The following is a 19,363-nucleotide window of genomic DNA, read 5'->3' on the forward strand; positions in this document are numbered from 1 at the left end:
TAGATCCTATAAACATAGGTAGGACACACTAACATCAACACTCCCCAGACAACATTTCTAAAAGTTCTTTGGCCTGGTTTACCCACTACTGAAAATGAGAGAAGTTACAGCAAACTCCAGATTAATCAAATGCATGTACATTTTAATTTTAAACACACTTCCTTGGGAAAGTGTATAGTTTTTTTTTTAATGGTAAATATTATTCTTAATTGTAAAGGACAGTTGGCCTTAAGGACCTTCCTTCATTAAGCATTGTTTGTTGGATGTATTTTCCAACAAAGCAACTGAGCTTTCCTGGAAAAAGTTTAGGAAATCTCACATTTTCATCCTTCCAAAAAAATCCATATAAAGGCAACTCCCTTAAAATGAGTGTCCAATTTTATTGAGGACAATGATTTGGTTTATTGGAATGAGGGCTTCTTTTCAGGTGGGAAGATAAGTCTCAGTTTAGAGACTGCAGCAACTTAGAAGTAAACTCCCCTTGGAAAACAGAAAGGGCCAGGCAGAGATAAGCTGGAAGGGGCCAAACCCAGAGAGAAGTGGAATGGAGAAACAGACATGCTGAGGGTTACAAAGAGGTTTTGAAAGGAGGCCTCCTACTCATGGAAGACTAGACCAAAGTTACTGCAGGAAATCAGCCCTGTTCTCCAGCAGTGGTTTACTCATACTTTCCAAGGCCTATTTCTGTTATTTCCACTGGATCAGAAAATGCAAATGATGATCGAAAATACAATACGATCACATATATCTAGCATTTTGTGTGACAGTCATTTACAGTTAAATTAATATTGAGTACTTCCTCGACCTCAATTTCTATCCAGTGACGTCAATGTCAATATCGTATTGAAAGGGAAACTAGCCAGAACACATGGTCCCGATGCTATTTTCCCAAAGGCAAGGACTAGGTCTTTCCATCTCTGGGGACACTCACTAAGTAGAGCACAGGGGATTGGGGGATGGGTGTGGAATGTGACAGCTGCAGGAGATGTTTCCAAGATCACATGTAGGGCAGAGTTCTTCTAGGCCAAGAAACCCGGAAGCTCCTTTAGCATCACAGATCTGACTGATCAGAGGAATGTCCAAGTTCTGGCTCTCACTGCTCTAAGAGAATATGGACTCATTTCCTTTCCTGGCCTATCTTCTGTACTCCTGATGGCGATTAGAGGTGATTAGTGTGGTGGGTGAGAATGGAAACCCCCAGTCAGACTGCTTAAGGTTCAGATCCCACCACCGGCTCTGAGCTTTGTGGCCTTGGGCAAATACCTGACCTTTGTGTCTTGGTTTCTTTATGTATGAAATGCCCATCATACCTCACTCGGATTGCTGCAATAGTAGTAATTAGCTGGTATGCCTGCTCCTATAATTGCTCCCTTATAGTCTATTTTCTATAAGGCAGCCAGAATCATCTTTTAAAATCATAAGTCGGATCATGTCACTCCTGTGTTCAAAAGCTTTTGAAGGGTAAAGGTCAAAGTCCTTACAGTGGTCCCTAAGGCCCCTACATGATCTGTCCCCTGCTACCTGTTTGATTGCATCACCTACTACTTGATCCCTAACTTTAGTCCAGAATCACTGGGAGGTCTTGTTCAAACACAGACTGCTGAACCCTACCTTTAGAGTTTCTGGTTCAACAAGTCTGGGGTGGGCCTGAGACTTCATCTCTAATTAAAGTTCCCAGGTGATGCTGGGATCCCTAGTGGGGGGAAGAGAACCATACTTTGAAATCCACCTATGCAGTGCGATCAACTGCTCAAACACACCAGGCACAGCCCTGCCTTAGGGACTTGGTGCTTTCCTCTGCATGGAAGACCCTGACTTCAAAGGTTCTTCATCCATCAGATGCCATATTCTCATTGAGCTACTCCCCAACTCTCCTGTTAAAAAAACCACATCCTACTCCCAAGCATTCCCAATTCTCGTTCTTTCTGCCTGTTCTCTATAGCACTAAGCACTGTGTGACATAGTATATGTTTCACTCGTTTGTCTGCCTTCCCCAACTAGACCGTCAGCTCCATGAGGCAGTGCGATCGGTTCACTGCAGTATCTCCACCACCTAGAACAGAGCCTGGCACATAGGAGATAATACTTATTGTATACATAAGTCTATAAAATGGGATAAAGATAGTACCTATTTCGTGAGGATTAATGATACAAGGTTAGTCCACATAAAGCTCTTAGAACAATACCTGGCACAGAGTAAGCCTCAATAAATGTTAGCTGCCACTGTCATTAGAGGGGAACCGAAAACAACCGGTGCCCTGCTGTGGAGACCCTGGGGCTTCATCTGGCTCTTTTCCTTTTTAGTCTTGTCGGATATGGGATTTGCGCTCTACAGACGGTTCTTTGTCCCTGCAAACGGGTCCCCGGTGAGTTCAATTTATTTATTTTTTTTAAGTGAAAATGTGTTTAACTTATCATATCAAGAACTTAAAAATGGGGGCAATAACTGGTTTAGGGCAGTCACGTTTCCATTGGGAAGTTAAGAAAATTCTTGAGGTAATCAGATGTTTGGTTTGTTCTTTTGGCTTCTCACTGTCATAGCCTTGACTTCTCTGTCCTCTCTGGCTTTGCTTCTTTGTAACTGCCACGCTGGTGGCTCTTTCAAAACAGGAGAGAAGGGACTTCATGGTCCACAGGGAATAAAACGCAGATTAGAGAGCAGCAATAATTGGGGTCCAGGTGAATTAACAATCTAAAGAAAACTGACAAAGATGTCCAGTTTTACTGGAATTAGTCTTTGAATTCGGTAGTTTCTAGTTGAGTATTTCTGTGTGTACTACCTGTGTCTTAATTTAGACATTCTGTTTATATGGGATCAGATCATGCTCCTATAGAGACCCCTCACAGTGCCTCAATTCCTCCTCTCTTGGTTGGCATTATGTAGAACCATCCTAAATGCAGAGACAGCTGAAAAGAATGAGAAATGACAGCTGTCTTGTGTACTCAGCGCAGCAGTGAAAGGACATTTTTTTTTCAGCTTTGCATGTTTTAGAATATCTCCTTCTCTCTGTGCACGTGGAGTTTTGGATCTCTTTTTGCCTCACCTCCTTGCTTGTCACACTTCTAAGATTTTTTTTTTTTTAACTGAAGTATAGTTGATTTACGATATTGTGTTAGTTTCAGGTGTATAGCAAAGTGATTCAGTTTTATATATACACTTTTCAGATTATTTTCCATTATAGGTTATTAAAAGATATTGAATGTTGTTTCCTATGTTATATAGTAAATCCTTGTTGCTTATGTATTTTATACATAGTAGTGTGTATCTGTTAATCTCATACTCTTAATTAATGCCCCCTGCCCTTACTCTTTGGTAACTGTAAGTTTGTTTTCTATATCTGAGTCTGTTTCTGTTTTGTAAATAGATTCACTTGTATTATTTTCTTAGATTCCACATAAAAGTGATATCATATAATATTGGTCCTTCCCTGAGACTTTTAACTGTTGTTTGGCTGGGATGGTATTTGTTCTTTAATAAGAGAGATGCAATTGAAATATGCAATTAGCATTTTCTTCGCTTACTTCCATTTTCCCTCCCTTTTCTCCCAAGGTGTCTTTTGCAGCTCACATCGCAGGTGGATTTGCTGGAATGTCCATAGGCTACACTGTGTTCAGCTGCTTTGATAAGGCATTGCTGAAAGACCCAAGGTTCTGGATAGCCATTGCAGCTTATTTAGCTTGCGTCTTATTTGCTGTATTTTTCAACATTTTCCTATCCCCAGCGAACTGACTCGCCCCTAACACAAACCAATGAATAAAAAGAGCCATCTGGGAGAAAAACTGAAGAACTCTGTGAAAACAGAGAAGTCCCAGCAAATGCTAGTAATTTTATAAAGAGGACAAAACACCCCTGAAGTTGTCAGTTTCGAAGACTGCTTACAAAAGGAATTAGGGTTCAAGGAAGGGGCTCTTCTGAGTGCATGGGGTGGGGGGAAGAGGAAGAGAGAAAAGGGAAGGGAAGTGAGACCAGAGACTGGCTCTTTCCCAGGCATGAGTTGTGCTGGTACTTATCCTTTAAAAGAGACTTGCTCTCCTGGGAGGATATAGGGTAGAGACTGCTTGGTAGAATTCACAAATAACGTACTATGCTGATAATAAAAACTTTTCATTTCTGTCAGACTATTGATTATCACTTTCGATCACTGTTCAAGTCAACAGGTCACTATTTGATGTGTTTCACATGCATTATTGCTAATCTTTTTTTAACAGCTCAGAAAGGTAGCTATTTCTCTGTATCTTAGAGATGAGGACATGGAAACTTTTTAAAAAATCAAATAAGTTGTCTAAGAGAGGGCAGGATTTAAAGGTTGGTAATGACTTGGAAGCCCATACTCTCCTGCCCTCCCAGTCTATCAGCGCTGTGTTCCCCAAATACAGTATCACGGGAGTAGGGGAAGAAACATTTCTGTGGGTACACGGAAATGGTGGAAATACCTTATAGAAGAAGAGTGAGTTCTCTGGACTGCTAGTTTAAGATTCTAATAGGGTGTATAGCATCCCAAGGAAATGGAATTGTCTTTCTGGTGCAAATCATGTTCCTGGACTCCTTTGGAGATCCATGATAAGATCTCATCTTTCATGTGCTCAGAGTGTGTACGATTTATTTACAAAAGGCAAAACGTTATATCTGAAAGCTGAGATGCTTGTGTGCTTTTCCTGTATAGAATCCAGATTGCTGGCCATTCTTTCTCCAAAATAGTAGTTTTAAGTCATCTGAACACAGAAAATACAATTTTTCCTTCTTTAATCATCAACGTGTTTTGTTTATAAACACCCATCTAAACATGTTGCTGGATTGTGAAAGGCGGATACCTGCTTAATTAGATATAGTGAGAAAAGTAGTATTTGAGCATTTTGAGAAAAGCTGATCTGGGATTTGTTAAAAAATTTTTTTTAAATTTGAGTATGAGAATATAAGTATGTTCTTGGTGAAACAAAGATTTTTATAAGAACTTCAACAATAAGAATCCCTTTTACCTTTCCACCCCAAACCTGCTTTTTTCCCTTGTGATGACCACTGTCACCAGTCGGGTGTGTATTCTCCCCGACCTTTTTCTACCCTAGATGAGCAGAAAGGGAAATGGATTTCAGTTGATGGCTGACTCACTCATGGCACTGAAGGGCACTGAATCTGCTCTGCACCCCCAAGGAGAGAAATTCACAGAACAAGTCGAAGACGACTATGGTATAACTTCCAGCTCCTCAGATTCACCTAAGCTAAGAGAGGTTTGGGTTAATCTTGCTGTTTTTGCTATTTAAATATATGAAATATGGGTTTTTAATAAGACAATGAGCTCACATTATATAGATTGTTCTGTAACTTGTTTTATAATGACTTAGGGATCTTTCTGTTAGTTCATAGAGACCTTTATTCTCTGAATTGCTGAATGATAAAGATATATTATAGTTTATTTAACCATTCCTCTGTTGAACACTGAAGTTGTTGCTGACTTTGTACTATTACCATGTACTATCCTAGTATGTGCAGTGTGTCTTTGAGAGTGAATGAATGAATAGTTCAAGCATCCAGAAGCAGAAACGTTAATTTTGACCGATTTAGACTGCCTTTTAAGTAACTGTACCACTTATATTCTTACAGATAGCATATGAATTAACGGTTTCCTCATACTTTTGGCAAAGGCAGGTATTATAAATCTTGGGAAAATTTGCATTTTGATAGTTAAAAAATAATACGTTATTTTAATTTGTATTTCTCTGACTACTAATGAGGCATAGTGTTTTTTAAGTTTATTAGTAATTTATATGACATAATGTACAAATATGAAAAAAATATATAAACTTTTTTCCCTGATGAAAGAGTTGCATTTAATCTGAAAAGTAGCTATTGGTTGGCAAAGAAGCCCAGGGAAGAAATATTCATCTGCCATCACCAGCCCACCAGGTCACTAGCTCTGAAGAGAGATCTTTAATGACCTAAAGTGCAACATAATTGTTAATAATAGAAAACTAGACAGAGAAACAGGATTCATCTAACTATGAAATCGGACATGACCCATTGATTATTAAGACTGATGACTAAGAAGTTATCATCTAGTTAGATTTTTTTGGTACTAGAAACACCGTTCACAAAAAGTGATATCTTACTGGGTTCCCCAGGGGACAAAATTACCATTAAAAATACACACACAAACATCTGGTGTTTTAAATTTGACATCTCTGAATTAAAGAGGAACCATTTATTCAGCTTAATTTGGGGCTCATCATTTTAGTCTTCTAAACTGTGCTGTCTTATTAGAAATATGGGAACTATTCTTCATCTGTGCTGTCCAATAATGTAGCCACTAGGTACAGGTAGTTAAGTTTAATTAAAATTAAATAAAATTAAAAACTCAGTTCCTCTGTTACACCAGCCACATTGCAAGTATTCAGTAGCTGTGCGTTGCTAGTGGGCACCTTATTGGACAGCGCAGATAGAGTCTACTTCAATGTTGGTGCAAAAAGTTCTACTGGATAGCACTGCTTTAGAAGAGTGATGAGAAGGAAATGGATTTTAGCTGATGGCTGACTCATTCACCACATTGAACCAAACTGAATCTGCTCTACACCTGTGAAGGAACAAGCTTTCAGACAATAATTTGAAGATGGCTGTGGTATAACTTTTAAGCATGATCTGCTTCAATCCAGAAAGGTTTGTGTTAATCTCTCTGTTTTAGATATCTAAGAGTCATTTGAAATGTTTTTTTTTCTTTTTCTTTTGAATTTTATAGTACTGTATCGATGTATACGAGTGTTCATGTCATTTGCTATGAAAGCTTGAGAACCTAAGATTTGTAGCTAAATACTACTACTTCTTCCAGCAAATACCATACTTTTGTCCTTTATGGAAAAAAATTTTTTCTTTCTTTTTGTGATTATAAAAGTAAAGTGCTCATGGTAAAAAAAAAGTTTAAATATATATAATTATAAAAAAATTAAGTCAATTGTAATCACGCTGCCCAGAGATAATCATAATTAATATTTTGATGAATACCCTTCCAGGCTTTATTGTATACATCTCTACATACAAATAAGTTTACAATAATGGGGCCACACTATTCTATTTTATAACCTGAATGTTACTGAAACAATATAACAAAGTTTTGTTTTGCTTTTGTTTATATATTTATTATTTCTACTGGCTGCATAGTACCACACTGTGGATGTATTATTATTTATATGTAAAATACAGTCTTTCTTGTATTGATAATTATTTTGGATGTTTTCAAGTTGTGATTATTATAAACAAACAACAAAAATAATATCTTTTCTCACACTTTAAAGTGCTTTGGATTGTTGGGTCAAAGAGTATGCTATTATTAACATAATAAAGTCAAAGAAATTTTCCCTATCTCAGGAATACAGCTGAATTTTAGAAGGCTGATGCTTTTGCAAATCTTTTTCACTACATAAAGCTTTAAAAAAGGAACTAAAGGCTCTAGAACACATTATTTAAAAAGTCAAAACTATCAATATTTGACATACCTAATTTAAATAAACTTTAAACAGAAAACAGCTGATTTTTTTAACGTCTCTTTCATGAAAATTTCAAATGTGCTTAAAGAGGGAAAAATAACAGTTTAGTTAAACAGTTAAGAGCTGACTTTAGAGCCACAATGATTGGGTCTGAATGCCAATTCTAGCTGTGTGACCTTGGGTAAGTTAAGGTGTGCCTCATCTGCAAAATGGGGAAACAACATACCTACCTCATAGGATTTTTGTGATGAACATATCTTGTAACTGTAATATCTCAGTATGTTGTTTGATTATGTAGCACTTCCCTTTCTATAAGGGATGTAGGACATACATTTATATTTTAAATGAAAGTGAATGAAAACCCTTCACTTTTTTTCTTTCTTTTGGGATGTGTTTCCTCTTAGATATCCTAGGGTATCAACTTATATGGAGCCTACTGGCTGATAATCCAAGCATCTAAATTATAACTCACCCCACTGCTCCCTCCACAAAGCAAGCCACATGTCTTAAAAAGGTCAAATACTTTTAAAATGAAAATTTCTCTAATATGACCACCATAAGAATGATCCATTTATTTCAAATAATATCTAATAATATCCTGGTAGTACAAAATAGCTGAGAACTTTTGGAGTTCATTCTAAGATGATAAATACTTACAAAATTTTTCACAGCCAAGTATAGTAATAATTTTATAAAAAGTATAGTAATAATTTTATAAAAATCCATAAACATATTACTGAAATGATTTCTGAAAATGCTCAAAACTGGCAAAAAGAAACCAGAATTTAGACATTTAAGTGTGGATTAAAAAAACAAATCTAAATTCTTATAGCAAGAGCCAGATCCATTTCCTTTGGTTGCATTAAATGCTGTGCCTTACTGGATTATGAAATGAAACACGTACATGTATTTTCCTTTGTGCATAAATGAAATTTTAAAATCATTGACTTTGGTTATAGCTTTTATATACAATAATCTTAATAAATAGGTTTGTAAGATCAATTCAGTCATTTTAGGAACCTCTCCAAAAGTTCTCAGTTTAAAAAAGTAAAACAACAACAAACTTCAGCCACATGATTCCTTACAGGGACTCCTACAATTTTATTCCTCATAGAGAATATATATACCTCACCTCCAGGTATCTTTTTTTTTTCATTGCATTGTAAGGTCTAAACATAAATGATTTTAAATTCCTGTCATCTTAAACACATTCTTGTAACTGATTACAACTTTCTAGGGAAAAAGTAGAGCAACAGGCATGCTGAGTGATACTTTGTTCATATTTTGGCTGTAGGTTTGCCTAAGAAACAGCACGCCCTTCAGAATGGAAGATTTTATCTGCCTATTTGATGGGGTTCAGAGCTAAGATGGCTGACTAAATAAGCATGGGGGATTGGAATTTCCTTGGAGGCATCCTGGAGGAAGTTCACATGCACTCTACCATGATTGGAAAGATCTGGCTCACTATCCTGTTCATATTTCGGATGCTTGTTCTGGGTGTAGCAGCTGAAGATGTCTGGAATGATGAGCAGTCTGGCTTCATCTGCAATACAGAACAGCCCGGCTGCAGAAATGTATGCTATGATCAGGCCTTTCCTATCTCCCTCATTAGATACTGGGTTTTGCAGGTGATATTTGTGTCTTCACCATCCCTGGTCTACATGGGCCATGCTTTGTACCGATTGAGAGTTCTGGAGAAGGAGAGGCAGATGAAGAAAGCTCAACTGAGAGGAGAACTGGAGTGGGTAGAGCTTGAACTGCCTGGAGACCGGAGGAGACTGGAGCAAGAACTTTGTCAGCTGGAGCAAAGGAAACTAAATAAAGCTCCACTCAGAGGAACCTTGCTTTGCACTTACGTGATACACATTTTCACTCGCTCTGTGGTTGAAGTTGGGTTCATGATTGGACAGTATCTTTTATATGGATTTCACTTAGAGCCTCTATTTAAATGCCATGGCCACCCATGTCCAAATATAATTGACTGTTTTGTCTCAAGACCCACAGAAAAGACGATATTCCTATTATTTATGCAATCCATAGCTACTGTTTCACTTTTCCTAAATGTTCTAGAAATTTTCCACCTAGGTTTTAAAAAGATTAAAAGGGGGCTTTGGGGACAATATAAATTGAAGGATGAACATAATGAATTCTGTACAAACAAATCAAAACAAAACCTTGCCAAATATCAAAACACATCTGCAAATTCACTGAAACGACTCTCTTCCGCACCTGATTACAGCCTGTTAGTGGACAAGCAAACACACACAGCAGTGTACCCTAGTTTAAATTCATCTGCATTTCAGACAGACCCTGATAATCACAGTAGAAATGATGAGAAAGGCATTTTGGATGAAGAGGAAACTGTACTTTCTAATGAGATGTGCACACCTAGGACTACGTGTAGTCATCTTCAAAACATCAGCTCAAGTAATAAAGAAGACACTCATAAAATATCTGGAAAAGAAGTTCATGGTGACCAGTTGAGGGAAAAAAGAGAAACTGACAGCAAAGACAGGAAAAGGGACCACTACTCTAGAGGTCACTGTTCTATTCCAGGTGATGCTATAGATCTGAACAACCGCACAGGGCAGTCACCCCAAACAGTTTTCTCTCTGCCAGCTAACTGCACTTGGAGACCGAAGTGGCTTCGTGCTACATACGGTCCCTCTGCAGAAAATGAAAACCAGGCATTACCTCCTAAAGGTAACCTCAAGGGCCAGCTGAGAGAGAGCACTATCAGAACCCTTGCTCCTTCACAGGGAGGCTTCCAACCACTTGACACTCCAGACACTCCTGATTCTTTGGGAGGGTTGTCTTTTGAATCCGAGTTGGTCAGAACCTGCAATAACCATGCTGCTTGTTCTCCAAATCCTTTAGTGTCACTGACAAACAACCTCATTGGTAGGCGGGCTCCCACAGATCTTCAAATCTGAACAGCTGTTGGCTTTTACACATTCTACATATTATATTATCATAGAAGTAGCCTAGTGATGGTGGAACACAGATGATACAGATAAGGGCTGTTTTAAAGACCAGGTGTTTAGACAGACAACAGCAAACCCATTTTAAAAAGGGACAATGGCTCTAATTCTGAATTGGGGAGGAGTGGTTTCAAATTCAAAGACATAGAGTTACCAAATCAGGATTACTTTTTCACGGGGCTCCCTTCAAAGTATGTGAAAACTGATTTGGGGAAAATCTTATGTTCAGAACTGAAGTTAAATGGAACCAGGTTTTTCCTTGAAGGGAGTACAGGCTTCGGAGATTGTTCTTGGTCTATGTAATTCCTTCTTTTAGTTATTAGTCTTTTATTTTTGGACACTGGTTAAATTTTGTTTGCCCCTGCGACTTAACTTAGTTTCCTTATAGACTGGAACCTGATGTGTCTTGACTATAACTGCTATCTAGTAAATAAAATCTTAAAAAGATCGGTCTCTTTCTTTCACCAGTTTATAGCATCGTGATTCAGTGCCAGGATTGGAAGATTGAGCTCTGCTACTCACTGGTCATCTGACCTCGCTAGTTTACTCACAGTATCCACCTTACAGGGATGGTGTCAAGATTAAAATAAGAAACATATGTGTTTAATTCACTGCCAGGCACACAAAAGCGCTCAAAAGTGCTATTATTCGCACGTTACTGCTTACCCTCCGGAGCCCACATTGAGCCGGCCACAAAACAAGGAGACTCCAAACGTAAAAGATGGGAGTCGAAACATACGATTCTAAGCAGTCCTCAAGCCACTGCAAATCCAAGGTTGCTCTCGTCGGCTGAGAGAGAAGCCAGCTCAGACAGGTCGCCACAGCTCCTGAGGTTCCAGCTGAGACAGGTCCGCCCACTCTCGGTGTCGGGAGACCCTCCTCTGTGGGTTCAGTCCAAGAGCCCCAAGGCTCCGCAGGCCCCACTCCCTGGCGCCACGTCCACCTTTGGCCCCACCTGGACCCTAGTCCCGAGTTACCAAAACCTAGCCTCCCGCTAAGCAACCGAATTGTGGCGAGGACCGGAAAAGGAAAGAGAGGTGCTGCTTCGCTAGCCAGAGGGGCGGGCATACGCAGCCTCCTTCCGCTCAGCCCGCTATGGGGCGTTCAGAGCGTCCTGGTCGCCATGAAAACAGGCCACACCCCGGCGGTCCCAGGCCGTGGTTCGCAAGTGCGCAGGCGCGGGAGCCCTTCTGCGCACGAGCAGTGCTGTTCCGAGCCCGCCAGCCACGGTTTCGGGCGCCAGCTACGCCGCTGCCGCTGTCACTATGGCCTATTACAAAGTGAGGGGGGCGCGGCGTGGCTGGGGGGAGTGCGGGCGGTAGCCAGCCGCTGGTCGGCTCGGGTGGGAGTTGGGGCGCGCGCAGGTTTTGGGGGCTTGAGGTAGCGAGGCGGAGTCGGGGTTGCCGGACCCCCAGCGCCTTCTTCCTGCTCCGGCCCCCGGGCTTCGGCCGCTGACCCGCCGTGTCTCCTCAGGCCGCCGACTCGAAGCGCGAGCAGTTCCGGAGGTACTTGGAGAAGTCGGGGGTGCTGGACACGCTGACCAAGGGTGAGCATGGGCCAGGAGAGGGTTCCTCGTGCCCTCGTCGTGCTCCTCGGCGCTGCGCCCCTGACGGGCCGTGGCGTGGGGAAGGAGAACAGGTGGGACCCGTCTGGGGTCCAGCGAGGGGGCCCTCGGGGTTCAGCGGAGACCGGCGCACGCCTGGCTGCCGGACGCGGCCCGGGTAGGGTAGCCTCGCTCAGGCTACCGCTCTCCCCGCGGGGAGTGAAACTCCTGCAGCTGTTGCAAAGTCCCTCCAACTTCCATTGCTTTGCCTCGAGCAGCCGCAGTGAGCATGCTTGCTAAAGACCTTGAGAGCCCAAGTCCTCTCTCCTGACAGTTTTTGCGGAGTCCTCAAAATACTGTACAGAAATATTTTCCCTCGAACAGAGGTCAAGTGGAAAAATGACCAGATTTGAAAGCAGGCTATAAAGTAGCTAAATGAACCTAATTCCCAAAGTAGCGGTTTGGCTATGGCTTTTCAAATGAACCCCGTTTTGTATTCTATATCAATTCGCACTTTGTACAGATTTAATAATTAAGAGGAATTACAGTTTAAAGAGCTTGAGGGCACATCAAAATGGTTATATTTTCATTTTTTAAAATGGAAGCTGTTACACTGCATCTCTTACTCTGGGGTTCAAGATCTAAGAGGAATAAGGTGCTTGAAACTGGAGGGTTCCAAGAGATAGTGTGGGTACTGCTAATAAGCAGTAATGTGAATGCTCATTATGTCCTACTCACTTACTGGCTGGGACTCTCAAGGACGTAGAACAGAAGAGCTGGCAGGAATGATGATCTGGGTCCATATGAGAATAGTAAGTGGTAATAATTTGGTAACTACTTTTTGGCCAGAAGCAAAAGTTAGGAGAAAATTCTGGGAGAATAACAACTCTGGATCTTAGCAGAAAGCAGAGCTTTTAATTTCCAAGCATGGGCTGGTAATTTTGAACTGCTACCTACCTTAGGTACTAGTTTCCCATCTCTTTGCTAATAAGTTTCAGTGAACATTAAGAGCCTCTATGAAAACACTGTGCTGACTCTCCGGAAGGATCACAGAGTTGTAATTTCATCAATCTCCCCCCTACCCCCAACAAAACAAAACTCCACAAGCTCATTTCTTTCATTTATTTATCCATTTAATTCAGGTCTCTGTTCTAGGCACTGGGGATACAACAGAGTGTGGAAAAAAAAAAGTCCCTGCTCTAAATGAGCTTATACCCTAGTTGGGGGAGACAGATAAACACATAGTGTCAGCCAATGGTAACTGTTATGTGAATAAAAACATAGCAAAGGGAATAAAGAGTGATGGGTGTGCCATTTTATATACGGTGGTGGGGAAAGGCTTTTCTTAAGAAATAACATTTGAGCAGAGACCTGAACGAAATATGATGTCAAGAGTTTCAGAAGAGTAAGGAGGCCAGAATGGCTGGATGGAGTGAATGAAAGACTGGAAAGGGCAGAGATGTGACCATTGTGGGAGGTAAATGAAGATATACAGCCCTGTGCTCATACATGGATTTTCCTTCATGAGAGACTGGACACCACTGGAGGTTTCTTTTCCCTTGCTGACATCTACTGGTATTTCCACTCAGCCTCCCTAGATTTCCAGTCTCCTAAGTAACATCAGACAACAGAGTACCTACCGATGTGATCTATTTAAGATTTGATCTTGTGTACTTTACACAGACTTAACTTATAATTTGTATCCAGCTTATTTCCAAGAGGATTTGAAACTGCTTCTAACATTAAAACATTGTAAGGATGGCTAAAGATAAAGATAAGTCGTTTGGAAAAAGAAGTATTTTAGTTATTTTGAGCACTATATCAACCTCTAAAAATCCTGGCTGCTAAGGCAAAAAGGAAAACACTGGGTATAGAGTTCTTGTCTGATTAAAACGAAGTATATTTCATCTATAGAGAAGCACAGGGAACTTGACATTTACCTTATGTTCTGTAATTATCAACCTTGTAAGTACCACTGACAAATTTAGAAGCTAAAAGAAAGGGTGAGGGAAGAGGAGGAAGAAAGGGTAAGAGTTTTCATGTCTTATAAAATTAGGATTTGGTAGAGATCAGTGGAAATCAATGGAAGGAGGAACAGGTTTGAGCCTATAGTTTAAAGACAAAAGTAATAAGTAGAGGAATTAAAGTGTGTACTGTAACATCGAAAGAAGAGAGGGTAGTGGTGATGTAAATATATGAATTTCTCAAAAAATAGTGCTGTGAATACATTTAGAAGAGTAATTATCAGAACATAAATTGTTAGAAGTAGTTGCCTATTTGATTTTTTTCTACTGCCTATATTTATGAATTATTAAAAACAATAAAAAATAAAAGGAAAGCATCTAAGTTGGTTTACAATAGTTCTTAACCTGGGGTCTAGATAGCACACTTTCTGTGTGTCGTCACAGTTTTTGTTTTTTTATGAGATTTTTCAAAGAGCTCCATGCAACAGAAATATTAACCAATGGTTTAGAGAGATTTTTATCTGAGTGGTACATCCTGGGAGGAATCTGTTCCGTATAAAATGACACAGGTAGTGCTGACACAAACTATTGGATATGAAACCACAAAGTATATATCTAAATATTGATTGCACAGGCTGACTACTGGTAAAGTTTTTGTCTGGTGGTTATTTAGCATGTGGTGTATGAAACTTCATTCTTGAACATGTTGAATTCAAAGCTTTAACATTTTGAATTCAAAGTATCTTCCTTCCAGTAATTACCCATAGCCCTGTTGATTTTCTCCATAATTTTTCTCAGATTTATCTGCCTTGTTTTCATCCCTCTGTCACTCTAGTGCAGGTTACTATTTTTTTAAGCTGGATTTACCAGCGTCTTAATTGGTCTTCCTACCTTTAAATCCTCATCCCACTCGTCAGTCTTCCACACGAGTCAAGAGTGATCCTGTCACTCCCCTGCTTAAAACTGCTTAATTATATGCTATATTGTTCTTAGGGTCAAGGTCTGACTGAACTTGCAGGATCCTCCAGTCTCCCCCGACCACCGGTCCCAGCTTACTTTCCTGCCCCACTGTCCACAACTCTATCTAGCCATACTTGAATTTTCAGTTCCTGAATCTGCTGTTCTTTTGTCCTCGGCCTTCCCTTTTTATCTGAAACCTTCACTGCCTAGGTCTCAGGTCTTATTTCCCTTCCTTGGGGAAGATTTCCCCGGTGCCCTAGGCTGAATTAGGTGTTCTTCCAGCATGCTCCCATAACCTGTTATCCGTATCACTGCTTGCTCTTTTTTTTTTTTTTTTTTGATCTAGTTTCTTGCTTATCTGTAAATTTATTGATAGCAGGATCTTGTCTGTCTTGATCACCATGGTACAGGCAGTCCTAGCAATGTGTGTGGTGTATAACAGGCACTTAGTATTTACTGGGGTATGGAATATAATTTCAGCCGCTCAAATTTAAGACTTTAACTGTTGTTTTTTTCTGCTTTTTGATTTGCAGTATTGGTAGCCTTATATGAAGAACCAGAGAAACCTAATAGTGCTTTGGAGTATCCTTTTCATTTTTCAAATCAGAAAAAGGCGTTTATTATTTTTTTTGAACTCTTACTTTTTCACATAGATAATAACCTTTAAAATACTTTTGATTACTGAAAATGTTACTTTCTTTGAGTATTTGGATTTTGATCTCTGCTCAAGTAAATTCTTAACTTTGATATTAGTTTTTTAAAGCATCACTTAGGAGCTGCTACCCCAGAAAATCCAGAAATAGAGCTGCTTCGCCTAGAATTGGCAGAAATGAAAGAGAAATATGAAGCTATTGTAGAAGAAAATAAAAAACTAAAAACAAAGGTAAAATTTTTGAAAGAATTCATGTTAAAAATAATTTCACCTGTAATGACTGTATGATCAAAACCTCACTAAAATGGACAGTAGGGGAGGGAGGAGGGTGAATATCAATCTTGGTTAACTGCAAAGCCAAGCTGATGCCCTGTCTAGAAAACCATGGCAAACTGTAAATAGGATGAGCAAAGTGTGGTCAAGAAGAGGTTCTTGGGAAACTTTGGTAACAAAAAGATGAGAATATTGGTTAATGAATATTGATTTATAAGCTAATGGAGATTTTTGAGAGTCTTAGGCAGTTGATTTAAGTAAGTAGGTCAGTATAGGGCCACTGCTTTGTGAATGGCACCTCTTAGATTGTGCAGTGCTCAATCTGCATAGTCATATATGGCGGCCCTGTAATGTGTTCAAGCACCTCTGTAAATTTGTTTGCACTTAGTTTTGTCTAGTGCTGAAGGTTTTTATTTGTTTAAACTCCTGTGAGAATTTTCATGAACTTCTTAAGTCTTTTTACTGCATTCGCAATCACATAATGCACTTCATATGACTCTAGGCACCTCTCGTGTTTTATCTTCTCAACAGCTTGTGAGATAAGTGAACACAGGTACACAGACCATTTTATAGGTGAGGAAACTAAAGCACAGTGAGTTATCTTCTCAAATCCAACAGCTAATTGGAACAACTCAAATCTTAGTTTAGTGTTGTTGCAGGGAACCACAACTCAGCACAAAAGAAAATGCAGTATGTTAAATTATCCAAGATTCCACAACGTGTAAATGCCAGATAACTTTTTGGCACCTTTTAAGTCAAAGATGTTAGCTGCTCTCTATTGAGTGGCTAGATTAATGTATGTCACATAGTTCTTTTTTTCCTATTTTTTAGGAGAAAGCTCAGTAAACTTATGGTGGAGAGGAAGAAAGTACCTTACTATAAGCCACAAAATCTTTGGGAAGATCTAGATTATTGCATATCAAGTATTTGTGCAGTGCAGTCATGAATGGGAATAATTGTAAAGGTTTATATAAAAAGAGCTTTCATTAGGTTTGATTTTATTAAATACTAAATATCACTGAGTGGTTTAAAAAGGACAGGATTTTAATATAAACTTACTGATTCAGTAATTAAATTGAATACTATAGTTAACTCGTTTTGTTACTATTAAGTTTGTTACCCAATTTAGAATAAAATTCACCTAAACTCCTCTGTCTTTGCCCCATAGCTTGCTCAGTATGAACCACCTCAGGAGGAGAAGCGTGCTGAATAGGATTCTTCTCAGTTGAAAAGACACTGAAAAATGGTTTTGTATGACTTGAATAGTTTGTGTAGTATATGATCTTTTCCGAACAGATGCTATAGCACTCTTTTAATATGTTAAATTCACCTATCACACTTTAACTGTTATAAACACATATACTTAGAATCACCAATAAAAACTCAATATAACTTTCTTTGGGTCTTAAAAGCAGGAGAATCAAAAGTGAATCCTGAAAAAAAAAAATCTAAACACAGCCATCTAATTCATTACCTTAAAAGACATTCTGTTTATTAGTCTGACTAGGAATGATGGTACTGGTTGTATTTTAGCCAAGGAGGTTTAGCGTGGAGCTCTTCCTTGGTTTAGCTCAGGATAAGAGCACAGGTACAGTCATTCTTTAAAATGAAGATGACACTGTTGTTTATATTCTCTGTAGGTAGCTGGAGAGATGTGTGTGACTTAAGATGCTTTTGCATGGGTTCTCATGAATCTTTTGCTCTTGTTTATATAATGTGGAACAAATGACTCTTCTTTGCCACCACTTTGCCTTAGATAACTGTGTGTGTGTGTCCCAGTGTGAACTCTGACACCACGTTTCCTTCTATGCAATCCTGCCCTATCTGATAATGTTGCCTTGCTTTGCTGTGTGCTGCAGTGGGTCCCAGTTGCAAATTGGCCTTTCTGTGTTGTTTTTCAATTTGCTATAATAGCAGTTACCCTGATTGTAATTTATATGACTAAAGAGGATCACACTGTTCCCCTGCCTTACTCAGTTGCTTAGTTGAACACAGAACAGAGGCAATATAAAATTCTGGATTCATGCACAAGCTGGGATGAGAAGGGGAATGAGCCATATATCGTGGAAAATTATAGTTTGCGGGTATAATTACATAGTGCTTTTTTTTCCCTCAAAGTATTTTTCTAGCCTTGAATTCATTTTATCTTCATTATCCCTGTGAAGTAGGTAGGCAAGTATGACGGGAGGTTGGGTGCTGAATTTTTAGGCCAAAGACTGATATGAATACAAATTTTTTTGTATTGGGCACATCAATATTTTGTATTGAACCTTGGGCACATCAGTTAATTGCTCTGAGATTCACTTTCCTCATCTGTTCAATGGGACTCTCTGTGCTGCCTACCTCACAGGGTTGTTGTGAGGGTCAAATGGAATGTATGTGAAAGATCTGTAAATGGTAAAGCACTATATTCTTGTTTGTTAGTCCTTTTTCCTTTCTTAGAAGACTGACAGATGTTTTGTGTTACTGATCACTTATTTTCCTTATTGGTTGACTGACATATTAAGAAGTAGTCCTATTTCATGTATTCTGTCCCTATTGTTAGAGAACTCTTATTTTTTGGTCAAAACACACAAGAAAACAAAACAATCCAAGGAAAGCTGGTTTAACAAGCAAAAGCCTCAGCACCTGCTGGAAACTGTGACCAAGCCAATTATAAGGGCATTTTAATCAGTCATGTTAGCAGGAATGTAGCAATGGTCTGTGCCTCTTCTAGTCACAAGTTTGTTTTTGGAGGAGATCCAGATACTGTTGGAAGAATGTTCACTTGAATTGGTTTATCTTTTACCAACATGAGTGCCTCCTACACGGACAGCAGTGGGCTGAGTGCTAAGTGTTATAAAGATGAATGACTTGAAGTTAGTTGTAAGACATGTATACAACCAATTACAATGTGGGATAGGATGTGCTAAGAACCATAAATGATAATAAAACATGGCCCCATAGGGGTTTTGGAAGAGAGGGAGACTTGGCTTCTTTAAGCAGTTGGTATGACTATCTCTTGGTGGATACAGGCAAGTAGAAATTTTTTCTGGTAACCAACCCTCATCTGCCTTTTTTCCAATGGGATTGATATTAAAATTATGTAAGTCAGGTGACTATACCATCATTTTGAATAGAATGGCAACCTGTGGGTTGGTAATCAGACTTGGGGCAGGAACTGACCTGCTTAAACTGCTATACCAGTCAGTGCTATGTAAGAATTCAGGGTCAGCTTGGCCTCTGGAGGTCCTCTTCATTTCTATCAAGAATCTGGATGAAGACAGTATCCAAGAAGATGCTCAGTGGAGTAAAAAAGGATCTGATCCATTCAGTTCCTGCTGTGTCAGCTGCCTTACCTATAAAATGTAGATGTCACATCTTGCCTACCTCACAAGGTGTTGTAAGGATCAAATTAAATATAATGGATGAAAAAGTACCTTGTAAATTGTAAAGAACTATATATGGGTCAGATGGTAGTAATGCCAATTCTGTAAGTGCCACAAAGTTGGAAGGGCTGGTTGGTAGATTATATTGA

General features: G+C 39.4%; 3 protein-coding genes across 6 annotated transcripts in view; all 3 read left to right on the top strand.

The window, feature by feature from the left end:
* The window catches only part of RHBDL2 (rhomboid like 2), a 45,634-nt gene extending 39,551 nt beyond the window's left edge, over positions 1-6,083 (top strand). For 2 of the 4 annotated variants that reach the window (XM_064493734.1, XM_031464823.2), the window contains 2 exons: positions 2,305-2,366; positions 3,551-4,119. In XM_064493734.1, the coding sequence (XP_064349804.1) occupies positions 2,305-2,366; positions 3,551-3,730 (242 nt within the window). In that variant the 3' untranslated portion in view covers positions 3,731-4,119. Of the gene's footprint in view, positions 1-2,304; positions 2,367-3,550; positions 4,120-5,064 lie in introns of those variants that run through there. The other 2 variants (XM_064493736.1, XM_031464817.2) reach the window with 1 other exon arrangement.
* Positions 6,084-8,725: 2,642 nt separating this feature from the next.
* On the top strand, positions 8,726-10,859 carry GJA9 (gap junction protein alpha 9). Its single transcript, XM_010982387.3, has one exon. The coding sequence runs from the start codon at positions 8,859-8,861 to the stop codon at positions 10,404-10,406; it is 1,548 nt and encodes a 515-aa protein (XP_010980689.2). The 5' UTR covers positions 8,726-8,858; the 3' UTR covers positions 10,407-10,859.
* Positions 10,860-11,639: 780 nt separating this feature from the next.
* On the top strand, positions 11,640-18,803 carry MYCBP (MYC binding protein). Its single transcript, XM_031464825.2, has 5 exons — positions 11,640-11,734; positions 11,928-12,000; positions 15,455-15,503; positions 15,675-15,804; positions 17,015-18,803. Exons 1-5 carry the CDS (start codon positions 11,720-11,722, stop codon positions 17,057-17,059), a joined length of 312 nt encoding a protein of 103 aa, XP_031320685.1. The 5' UTR covers positions 11,640-11,719; the 3' UTR covers positions 17,060-18,803.
* The last annotated feature ends 560 nt before the right edge of the window (positions 18,804-19,363 follow it).

The sequence above is a fragment of the Camelus dromedarius genome, chromosome 14 (genome assembly GCF_036321535.1).
Source record: "Camelus dromedarius isolate mCamDro1 chromosome 14, mCamDro1.pat, whole genome shotgun sequence".
Lineage (NCBI taxonomy): Eukaryota > Metazoa > Chordata > Mammalia > Artiodactyla > Camelidae > Camelus > Camelus dromedarius.